This window comes from Rhinopithecus roxellana, chromosome 13 (genome assembly GCF_007565055.1).
Source record: "Rhinopithecus roxellana isolate Shanxi Qingling chromosome 13, ASM756505v1, whole genome shotgun sequence".
Lineage (NCBI taxonomy): Eukaryota > Metazoa > Chordata > Mammalia > Primates > Cercopithecidae > Rhinopithecus > Rhinopithecus roxellana.
In genome coordinates this window covers 133,343,070-133,354,869 of record NC_044561.1, presented here as the reverse complement: position 1 = coordinate 133,354,869, position 11,800 = coordinate 133,343,070, and the positions used below count along the sequence as shown (strand labels likewise).

Here is an 11,800-nt window from a genome sequence, read left to right as displayed (position 1 = left end):
TAGGCAGGGAAATTTTCAGTCTATGATGCCGGTCTGACTGGTGAAACGAGAGGGGAAAGGAAGGAGGATTGAGCAGGAAGAACCTTAGACTACAGTGTAGTTTTGAGGAAGTCTCAGCAAGGCAGTGATTACTCATTAGAAGAGTCTAACAAGGGGCAGAAATGGGCAGACTAACACCCCTGGTGTGTTCATTCCATTGGCTGGCAGCCTGGGGAGACAGCCTCTCTCCCCAAGTTGAATGCCATAGTGGACTGCAAAGATGGAGATTGTCGGCTGCCTACACTCCTCATAGTCTGTTTTCTTTTGGAGGGAGATCTGAGCAGCACACCCTTAAGACTGCCACGGGGTAATATCCACACCCCCAGGACTTTTACAAAGATCAGATGAGCTATATGTGTGCAATAGCTGCTCAGTGCCTCACATACTGTAAGTGTTCATCGTATGGTACTTACTGCTTTTTTCCAGATGAGAAGGTCGAGAGATAAAACGTCTTACACCACGGTCAGTTATCCTGACCATCCATTGGTTTGCACCATTCATCTATTTGTGATTTTTCTGTAGCTTTGAGCGTCTGTCATCTTCCTGCAAGGTAGACAAGCTTGGTCAGTTCCCTGGATGCAGAGAAGTAGACCTCTGGTGACTCAGGTTTATTGCATCACTGTCAATAGATCAGTTTATCTATTGACAGTAGATAGGTTTATCATCTCTCTTTCATATATCCAGTCCTCTGGCTTAAGGCATGCTCATCCACTTTAAGGTACTTTAATTTGGTGAGGAGAATGCAGGACTTGGGTTAGTGAATCTTAATGGGTTTGTCATCTAGCTATATGTATTTGGACAACCTCCTGGGTTTCCCGGGCCTCTGTCATCCCATCTGTAAAATGAAGGTGTCTAACCAGATAACCTTGGTGGCCATTCAGAGATGCAGTCCACGTGACACAAAGTGCACAGACCTTGGTGTCAGACAGACCTGGAATCAGCTTGCAGCCTGCCACCTAGGGTGACTTGGGGTGAGCTTTGGACCTTCTTCCTCCTCTGGTCCCTCTTCTAAGTCAGGGATAAAAATAGCTCCTTGGCCTGAGAAGGAACCATAGTGCAGAAGAAATGAGTAGATGCATGTCACATGCCTGAACAATGGTGGGGGGCAGCCACCTGCCTCCCTGCTTGTATTTGTATGCTAGTGCTGCCAATAACAAAGTTTCACAGACTGGGCAGCTTAGACAGCACAAATTTATTTTCTCCTAGATCTGAAGGCTGGAAGTCTGAGATCAAGGTGTTGGCAAGGCTGGTTTCTTCTGAGGGATGTGAAGGAAGGATCTGTTCCTGGCCTCTCTCCTTGCTTATAGATGGCTCTCTTCTCCCTGTGTCTTCACTTGGACTTCTCTCTATAGTGTTTCTGTCCAGATCTCTTTTTATAAGGATTCCAGGCATGTAGAATTAGGCCCACTCTAATGACTTCATCTTAACATAATTATATTTATAAAGTTTTTTTTTTTTTTTTTTTTTTTTTTTTGAGGTGGAGACTTGCTCTGTCGCCCAGGCTGGAGTGCAGCGGCACAATCTTGGCTCACTGCAACCTCCGCCTTCCAGGTTCAAGCGATTCTCCTGCCTCAGCCTCCCAAGTACCTGAGACTACAGGCACCTGCCACCATGCCAGCTAATTTTTGTATTTTTAGTAGAGACAGGTTTCACCATATTGGCCAGGCTGGTCTCGAACTCCTGACCTTGTGGTCCACTTGCCTCAACCTCCCAAAGTGCTGGGACTACAGATGTGAGCCACCATGCCCGGCTTGCCTTTTTTTTTTTTTTTTTTTTTTTTGAGACAGAGTCTCACTCTGTCGCCCAGGCTGGAGTGCAGTGGCACGATCTCAACTCACTGCAACCTCTGCCTCCCGGGTTCAAGCAGTTCTCATGCCTTAGCCTCCCAAGTAGCTGGGACTATGCCCGGCTAATTTTTTGTGTTATTAGTAGAGATAGGGTTTCCCTGTGTTGCCCAGGCTGGTCTCGAACTCCTGAGCTCAGGCAGTCCACCCGCCTCAACCTTCCAAGTGCTAGGATTACAGGCGTGAGCCACTGCGCCCAGCCCTTTTTTTTTTTTTTTTTCTTTTGAGACAGAATCTTGCTCTGTTATCCAGGCAGGAGTGCAGTGGCACGATCTCAGTGCACTGCAACCTCCGCCTTCCCAGGTTCAAGCAATTCTCTTGCCTCAGCCTCCCAAGTAGCTGGGATTACAGGCATGGGCTGCCATATCCCACTAATTTTAATATTTTTTGTATTTTTAATAGAGACGGAGTCTCATGTTGCCCAGGCTGGTCTCTAACTCCTGAGCTCAGGCAGTCTGCCCACCTTGGCTTCCTAAAGTGCTAGGATTACAGAGTGAGACTCTGTCTCCAAAAATAATAAATAAATAATCTAGATGTGATGGCTTATGCCTATAGTTCAGCTACTCCATAGGCTGAGGCAAAAAGGATCACTTGAGCCCACCCAGCAGTTCAGGCTGCAGTAAGCTCTGGTTGCACCACTGCACTCCAGCCTGAGTGACAGGGCAAGACCCTATCTCTTAAAAAAAAGTTTTATGTCAGGATAAAAGTAGATACATAGATCATGATGCAGGTAAGCTGGGGTAGAACATAAAATGAAGCCAAGCAGTCAGTATCCAGAAATGTAAACCTGAATCCCTGTACATTGAATCAAGTTATATTCCAGTATAAGCTTAAGCAGGGAAGATCATCAGTTCCAAAAAGTGTAGCGTTCTTTTTTGTTTTTGTTTCTGAGATGGAGTCTCGCTCTGTAGTCTCGCTCTGTCGCCCAGGGTGGAGTGCAGTGGTGCAATCTCAGCTGATTGCAAGCTCTGCCTCCCAGGTTCATGCCATTGTCCTGCCTCCACCTCCTGAGTAGATGGGACTACAGGTGCCCGCCACCACGTCCGGCTAATTTTTTTTTTGTATTTTTTTAGTAGAGACAGGGTTTCACTGTGTTAGCCAGGATGGTCTCAATCTCCTGACCTCGTCATCCACCCGCCTCGACATCCCAAAGTGCTGGGATTACAGGCGTGAGCCACCATGCCCGGCCAATGTTCTTAAGTTAAAATAGCAATCGTGTGGATTTCCCTGGCAGTCAGATACAGGAGACACTATTACATGATATCCTTGACAACATCCCCGTACAAAATACACTGTCTTTTATGGTCCCTCAAGTAGTTTTAAGGTGTCCTGTTATCTTAGCACTGTTTTTGACATTTGAAAATGTAAAATATGGCCAGACATATTGGCTCATGCCTGTAACCCCAGCACTTTGGGAGGCTGGGCCAGTAGGATCACTTGAGCCCAGGAGTTCGGGACCAGCCTGGGCAACATAGTGAGACCCTGTCTCATATATATAATTTTTTTTTTTAAGGAAGAAAAGGAAATATGTAATATGAAACTCAAGATGAGGTCCCTCAAATGGTCAGAGGGTGTGCATCTGAGGTTAAGCTAGGAAGGCAGGGAGCTTTTGTTCTCCTTGTTCCAACAAGCTGCAAGCCAAGCACTGGTCGCCAGTGCTGCAGGATATGGCATGTCTGTTAAAATACTGTTGGCATAAGTGAGAAAAATAACAAGACTCCAAAATATGTCCCCAATTTTATAAAAATGGGACCAAATTATAAATGATACAAGCAAATACAGAGAGTAATGGTCAAACCCATTTCACTACATTCAACGTGACTTAATTCTTAGAAGTTTTGATGGGGGAATGTGGTGCAGAGCTCTGCACAGGCAGACATTGTGCTTTTGGGGCTTTGACATGACCACCCAATTGCTGATGGGACTGTTTGAAATCTGTTTTCTTAGCTGTGGCATAATAGCCGTCTTTGGAAAAATGGTCTCTGTATGGAATATAGTATTGTGTCACTGTATAAAAATGAGAACCCAAAAGAAGCTCTCACATGATTGGATCAGAAAATTGCCCATAACTATTGCTAGGAAAGTTTTTGAAATCTCTGAATTCAATGTGGTTGAATTTCTTTAGACACCTAGCCCTCTAGGTTGAAGGAAAACCAGTTTTTTAAACTTATCGTATACTTTTTTCCCCTGTACTGTTTGTACAGTGGATTGCATTCATCATACTCCTCTACCCCATAATACTTTTGTATTTCCTAAGAACAAAGATAGGTAGATGGCATCAGTTGGTATTCCTATTATAGCAGTGGCAACCAAGTACCTCTGCCTTTGTGTATGTGTGAAATTGTTCTAAAGAGTGCATTTCTGGTGTATTGACATGCCTGAGACACCCCAGCGCACCTTCACAGTCCTGGAGCTAATTTTCTCCATCTTGGCCCTAGGTATCTAAGAAAGTCCCACCACTTTGTGCTACAAAGATTCTCTCTCTCTCCCACTCAGGATGTCATTTCAGTTGAGTACCTGGCTTATACCATCTGTGTTTCATTGTGGCTGTTGAGGAAAGTTGATTAAACTGGGTTTTCCTGCCTGGATTTGATTAAGATCTGGTTCATTCAAAAGTTGCTGCCTTTGGCTTATGATACAAACACAGCTCAGGCTTATTAGCAAGCTCTAGCAGGCGTGTGTGTCATTAGACTGGGGTTTTGTCCACAGCAAGCTGTTCTCAGCCACTGCTGCAGGGAAAGCGAGAGCAGTAGTGAGCCTGATTGTTAGGGTTAAAATAGGAGTCAGATGACACTGGACTCTCCTGCTTCAGCCAGGACATAGTTCATTTATGGAAATGCCTAGATTAAGTCTTGTTGGACTTAGGCAACGGCTTCTGTCAGGAAAGGAGTGAGATGTGCCCCTATGTGCTGGAGGGAGTATGGCTTAGCAGTGGCACAACTCCCAAAACACATTTTAACTGTCAACCAGATTTAGCATTTACTGAGTCTCTCTTGTGTGTTAGGCAATAGAGACAGCATTTAGACATACTTTAGCTTGTTTACTTTGGTTTGTTTGTTTGTTTTTTGACAGGGTCTTACTCTGTTGCCCAGGCTGGAATGCAGTATTGTAATCATAGCTCACTGTAGCCTTGAACTCCTGGGCTCCAGCCATCCTCCCACCTCAGCCTCCCAAGTAGCTGGGACCACAGGCATGCACCACCATGCCTAATGGTTAAAAATTTTTGTAGAGATGGGTTCTTGCTATGTTTCACAGGCTGGTCTCAAACTCCTGATCTCAAGCAATCCTCCCACCTTGGCCTCTGAAAGTGCTGGGATTACAGGCATGAACCACTGCGCCTGGCCTAGTTTGCTTTTTAACAATTTCAGGAGGTGTGATCAGATGCAGTGGTTAAGAGAGTGAGTTAGACAGAACTGGGTTCAAACTCCAGCCAGGCCATGTAAGCGTGATGTGACCTCAAGCAGGAGAATAGGGGGAAAGGGCATGGATTTCTGGGGACTGAATCGCTATGTCACTTCATCTCTTTACCTTGTAGGATTTTGTGGGGTGACATGAGCTGCTGTGGGGAAATCACCTGGGCCAGCACTTGATGTCTGATAAGTGTTCGGTAAATGTTGGCTTTGTTGTCTTGTATTTTCCTCAGCTTTGTAGGTGAGGGAACGGAGGCTCAGAGAAGCCTGGAGATGTATCTGGGGTTACACTTCTGACAAATGGCAGAGCTGGATCTCACCTATCGGTCTTTAGGTCTATTTTTTGTCTTTTACAGAGTCATGAGTGTGGCACAGTCTCCAAAACACCTTTTTTTTTGTTTTTTTTTTTTTTGAGACGAGTCTCGCTCTGTTGCCCAGGCTGGAATACAGTGATGTGATCTCAGCTCACTGCAACCTCTACCTCCTGGGTTCAAGTGATTTTCTCCTGCCTCAGCCTCCCAAGTGGGTGGGACTACAGGCACTTGCCACCACACCCAGCTAATTTTTGTATTTTTAGTAGAGACGGGGTTTCACCATGTTTGCCAGACTGGTCTCAAACTCCTGACCTCAGGTGATCCACCCACCTTGGCCTCCCAAAGTGCTGGGATTATAGGCATGAGCCCCCGCACCCAGCCCCAAAACACATTTCAATTGTCAGCAGATTCAGGTGAGCCTGAGTTGTATCCAGTTTCTCTCTTGGGTAGTCTAACCATACCTGGTGTTCATTTGTGGCACTAGAGGTTATGGTATTCTTCAGGGGAAGAAAAGGATTGGTAAGGACTTGGGAATTGGATGAAAATTTGATAACAGGCTGGGAGTGAGGAGCCTAGAGCAGAAGGTTTATGGGAAACTGGAGCCCTGGTGCCTCTGAAGGTAGAACAGGGATAGTGGGTGGAAGCTCTAGAAACCATTCCTCAAGAAACTGCTCATATACAACAGGGGTGGCCCCAGAGCATAGTTATGTTTGTTTGCTTTTTGAGAGGATCTTGCTCTGTGGCCCAGGCTGGGGTGCAGTGGCTCCATCACAGTTCCCTGCAGCCTCAACCTCCCAGAACCAAGGTTCACCTCAGTTTCCCGAGTAGCTGGACTACAGGCACGTGCCACCACACCCAGCTAATTTTTGTACAGACGGGGTCTCACTGTGTTGCCCAGGCTGGTCTCAAAACTCCTGGACTCAAGTGATCTTCCCACCTTGACCTCCCAAAGTGTTGATATTACAGACATGAGCCACCACACCTGGCCCATAGTTGTTCTTTTCTCGCTGAGTGTTCAAGCAGAGGCTGGGTGGCCAGTTAGCACTTGAGGAAGAGAATGAATGAGTATAAGATGGCATCTAGCCAGCCAGAAATCTGGGAGACAGCCCATCTCTCTACAACATGGGCTGACCCATTCTAAATAAATTATAGTCCTCTCCCTTTAGAAGGTTTATACAATGAGCTGCTTTTTCTGTAAACCTGGTGCTTATTGAGGTTGATGCTGGCAGATTGGTATCACCCTCCCATGCCAAGCTGGTCTCACCTTCAGTCTCCCCATTTGTCCATCCTACCGTCTATCCTTGTTGACACATTTGTCTTTCCTAAGTACTGCCTTAACCCTATTGATCTTCCCTCTATTGACAGACTTGACTGTTATCTGAAGTAATGACCCTGTCCAGTGCCTGCTCTTTTCCTTGTGCAAGCTGTTGCCTCATACCCCTCCAGTAATTTCCGGCCCTTTGTGTAGGCCCTGTGGTACCAGCTCCATTTCTCAGTCCCTAGTCACCCAAGCAAGAGGGTTCTGTCTCACATTCTAGAGTATGCACTCTGGAAGGTCAGAACCACATCTGGTATATACTCGTGACCTTCATGATGCCTTTGAAATCTGAGTGCCAGGCAATGCAGGGGAAGACAGTTTGGACCAGCAGTTTGAAGCTGTTTTAGTTAGAGTTTAGCACCTTCAAGAGCTCTTCACATCTTTGCTGCACAGCCAGCGCTCTGAAGCTAGGCCAGCTGGTTCGAATCTGGAGTTCCCTGCATTTCTGCTTTTTGACCTTGGATAACTGCTTTGGTTTTTTTAACCTGTAAAAATGGGAGCACTCGGCCGGGCACAGTGGCTCACACCTGTAATCCTAACACTTTGGGAGGCCGAGGCGGGCAGATCACCTGAGGTCAGGAGTTCGAGACCAGCCTGACCAACCTGGTGAAACCCGCCTCTACTAAAAATACAAAATTAGCCAGGCATGGTGACGCATGCCTGTAATCCCAGCTACTCGGGAGGCTGAGGCAGGAGAATCGCTTGAATCTGGGAGGCAGAGGTTGCAGTGAGCCGAGACCGCATCATTGCACTCCAACCTGGGCAACAAGAGCGAAACTCCGTCTCAAAAAAAAAAAAAAAAAGGGAGCACTCATACCCACGCTGGAGGTGTTGTGAGGACTGTTTAGGTAAAGTGCTCAGTGCAGTCCCTAGTGTACATAGTTAGTACTGATGATTGCTGTGTAATGCACCAGCTTTGTCACAATGTCAGTCTGCTTTTCTGGACTTCCCTCTCCCACCAGTCAAGGCCCTCCCCACCACTGGTGCTGTTGACTGTTAATTGATTAGCTGGTGATTTCCTTCCAGATGTCCAACATCACAGTCACATACAGAGATGGCCGAGTGGCACAGCTGGAGCAGGTGTACATCCGTGGCAGCAAAATCCGCTTTCTGATTTTGCCTGACATGCTGAAGAATGCACCTATGTTAAAGAGCATGAAAAATAAAAACCAAGGTTCAGGGGCTGGCCGAGGAAAAGCTGCTATTCTCAAGGCCCAAGGTAGGTGTTCTTCATGCACAGGTTTTAAAATATAGGTTCGTCTTGTGTCTTGTAGAAAGGGGCCCTGTTACTGCCTGGGAACAGAGAGGGCTTGACCTCTGCTCTCTCCACATCCACTGCCACCCCTTCCCCTTGCAGCATGGAGAGATCCTGTGGGGCCATGAGGCTTTGCCTGGCCTTCTCTGTCTTGCTGCATCCGGAATACTGTCTTAAGTGAAAGAGTTGATGAACCTCCTATAATAAATTTCTAGGGGGACCTTATTTTATTTTATTTTTTTGAGACAGAGTCTCGCTTTGTCACCCAGGCTGGAGTGCAGTGGTGTGATCTCAGCTCACTGCAGCCTCTGCCTCCCAGGTTCAAGCAGTTCTCCTGCCTCTGCCTTTGAAGTAGCTGAGATTACAGGTGTGCACTGGCATGCCCAGCTAATTATTTTTAATTTATTTTATTTTATTTATTTATTTTTGTATTTTTAGTAGAGATGGGATTTCACCATGTTGGTCAGGCTAGTCTCGAACTCCTGACCTCACATGATCTACCTGCCTCAGCCTCCTAAAGGACTGGGATTACCAGTGTGAGCCACCATACCCGGAGAGGCCCTTCTTTCTAGAAGTTCTGTGTGAGAGGTATGGGACAGCTTGCCCTTGTCTAGTTTGCCGAGCACACAGCCCAGAGCAGATGAGCTGACTCCTGGAGTGTGAGAGCCGCATTTCCTAGCAAAACTGGGTCTTATGGATGGACACCCTGCATGTAGTTAGGGAGATCTGATAGTGGAGCTCTGTTTTCAGCAATAAAGCCTTCTTTTAGTACGTTCCAAAAGTGGGACTGTCCTTTTCCCATTCCCCTAGTCTGGCCTTGCTTCTTGGTTAGCCTAATTTGGTTTTATATTAGGTTCATGAAAAGTTCTGTCATGTTGATTAGATTAGGCCACAAAGTAATTGCGGCCCTTGGAAACTGTCTTAGTGTTGATAAAAAAAGGTTTGCAGCCAGGGAAGGCACTGGATTCTCCATTGGTATCTGTAGCTGCTATACATGTTTTATGTATGTGTGAGGAAAAAAGTCAAGCTGGGTTTTTCCTCTCCTCTCACAACACAACAATCAACAAAAAAGACTTCTGTGACCAAGCAAGCAGTCAGTTCCATAGTAGACACCAGCTGGGTGTCCTTCAGTTCTGACACTGTCTACCTGGAGATAGCCTGAAAAACCACAGGTTGAGGGCTCAGTCCCACAAGACTGCCCCTGCACCCCCCCACTATTATTCATAAGCACAGGCCTCCAGAACATCTGAATAGCTTCAAGTCAGGGTTCTCACTTCTCCCTCCTTGGGTTCGATTAATTGCTGGAGTAGCTCACACAATTCAGGAATCACATACTTAAGTTTACTGGTTTATAACAAAGGATATTTTATAGGCTACAAATAAACAGCCGCATGAAGAGAGGCATAGGGTGAGATCTGGAAGGGTCCCAAGCACAAGAGCTTCTATCCCCATGGAGTTTCCTCCCAGCACATGGATGAGTTCTTGTTCACCTTCCTGTCAGGCTGCACGTGATCAGCTGTCCCGAAGCTCCCCTAACCCTGTCCTCTTGGGCCTTTTATGGAGACTTCATTGGATTGACATGGTTAAAGGATGGACAACCATGTGGAGATGCCATTAGACAAAAAGGGTGTGATCTAATACTAATAGACGGGCTGGGGAGACCCTGCAAGGCCTGTCCAGATTCTTTTTGGCCTCTCTGTGCAGCATTTGTTCCTCCAGGGTATAGGGCAGGAGCTTTCTCTGGGGTGAGGTCTTATGACCCATACTCAGATTAGGGTCTGGCCTTGGGCAGGTGAAAGGGGGACAGGAGAAGTTTCAAGAGAGAGATTCTGTCTCCCGAGTCCTGCTTCTGAGGCCTAAAGTGCCCCAACGTTATAACAAAAGACTATCACAAGGACTATAGGAGTTATGAGCCGGGAACTATGGATGAAAGCTCGAGTTTAAAGATAAAATAGTGTGAGGGGCTGGGCACAGTGGCTCATGCCTGTAATCCCAGCACTTTGGGAGGCTGAGGTGGGCAGATCACGAGGTCAGAAGTTTGAGACCAGCCTGGCCAACACAGTGAAACCCTGTCTCTACTAAAAATACAAAAATTAGCTGGGTGTGGTGGTGGGTCCCAATAGTACCAGCTACTTGGGAGGCTGAGGCAGGAGAATCGCTTGAACCCGGGAGGTGGAGGTTGCAGTGAGGCAAGATTATGTCAGTACACTCCAGCCTGAGTGACAGAGCTAGACTCCATCTCAAAAAAATGAATATTTTATCTGTCCTTCAAACCCTGGCTTCTCCTAGAACCCCTGGGTTACAGAGGAGAACAGCAGTCTTATCATGCTGTTGATATGGAGAGTGTTTTCTTTTTGCTACTGTGAATTTTTTTTTTTTTTTTTTGAGACTCAGTCTCCATCGCCCAGGCTGCAGTGCGGTGGCTCGATCTCAACTCACTGCGATCTCCTCCGACTCCCAGGTTCAAGTGATTCTCTTGCCTCAGCCTCCCAGGTAACTGGGATTACAGGCGCCTACCACCACGTGCAGCTAATTTTTGTGTGTTCAGTAGAGACGGGGTTTTGCCAGGTTGGCCAGTCTGGTCTCGAACTTCTGACCTCAAGTGATCTGCCTGCCTTGGCCTCGCAAAGTCCCGGGGTTACAGACATGAGCCACTGTACCTAGCCTGAAATAATTCTTTTCTCAGAAAAAAATACAAAAAATAACCCTTCTCCCAGATCTAACACGTTAACACTTAAGTATATTTGTTTCAGAATTGAAAAAATGAATTTAGTGCATCTATGTTTTTTAGCTCAGCCAAGGCCAGCCCCAGGGATTTCTCTTCTGTAGCTCTCAGACCACCTTCTTTGCCCTCAGCATGCTACCTCCCAGCGTCTTGGAGAGAGCAGTGTGGGACTGGAAGGCAAGAGTGTGGTACTACCTCCTGCTCTGATGCCAGTCCCCAGCCCCTGCCCCTCCGCCTCCATCCCCCCCGAAATGCAGTGGCTGTCAGCTGGGTTTGGTGGCTCACATCTGTAATCCTGACACTTTGGGAGGCTGAGGTGGGCGGATCACCTGAGGTCAGGAGTTCGATAGCAGCCTGGCCAACATGGTGAAACCCTGTCTCTGCTAAAAATACAGGAAATTAGCTAGGCTTTGTGGTTGATGCCTGTAGTCCCCAGCTACTTGGGAGGCTGAGACACAAGAATCGTCTGATCCTGGGAGGTGGAGATTTCAGTGAGCCAAGATCACGCCACTGCACTCCAGCCTGGGCGACAGAGTGGGAGTCTGTCTCAAAAAGGCGGGGGTGGCGGAAATGCCACGGCCAGGGTGATATTGGACCAGGTAACCCTTCAGACCACACTGACCTGGCCTCCTGTTTTCTCTTCTTCCCTTTCAGTGGCTGCAAGAGGAAGAGGACGTGGAATGGGACGTGGAAACATCTTTCAAAAACGAAGATAATTTTCTCCATTGAACAGACCTTTGCCCTTTTTTCTTTCAGGTTATCTGAGTTCACTGGGGTGGGTGCTTGTGTATATGTCCTAGGTATCTTTTGACATCTTTCTCTTTAGATCAGGGAAAATGTTGAAGCTAAATAAATCTGGGGGGTTTTTTGTTCTGTTTTGTTTTGTTTTGTTTTT

The 11,800-nt window shown here is 46.8% G+C and overlaps 1 protein-coding gene across 2 annotated transcripts in view; it reads left to right on the top strand.

The window, feature by feature from the left end:
• SNRPD3 (small nuclear ribonucleoprotein D3 polypeptide) overlaps positions 1 to 11,800 on the top strand; it is a 15,399-nt gene extending 3,599 nt beyond the window's left edge. Inside the window, exons 3-4 of one of the 2 annotated variants that reach the window (XM_010376311.2) lie at positions 7,952 to 8,144; positions 11,560 to 11,800. In XM_010376311.2, coding sequence (XP_010374613.1) covers positions 7,952 to 8,144; positions 11,560 to 11,621 — 255 coding nt within the window. In that variant the 3' untranslated portion in view covers positions 11,622 to 11,800. The remainder of the gene's footprint in view (positions 1 to 7,951; positions 8,145 to 11,559) is intronic. The other variant, XM_010376310.2, reaches the window with a different exon arrangement.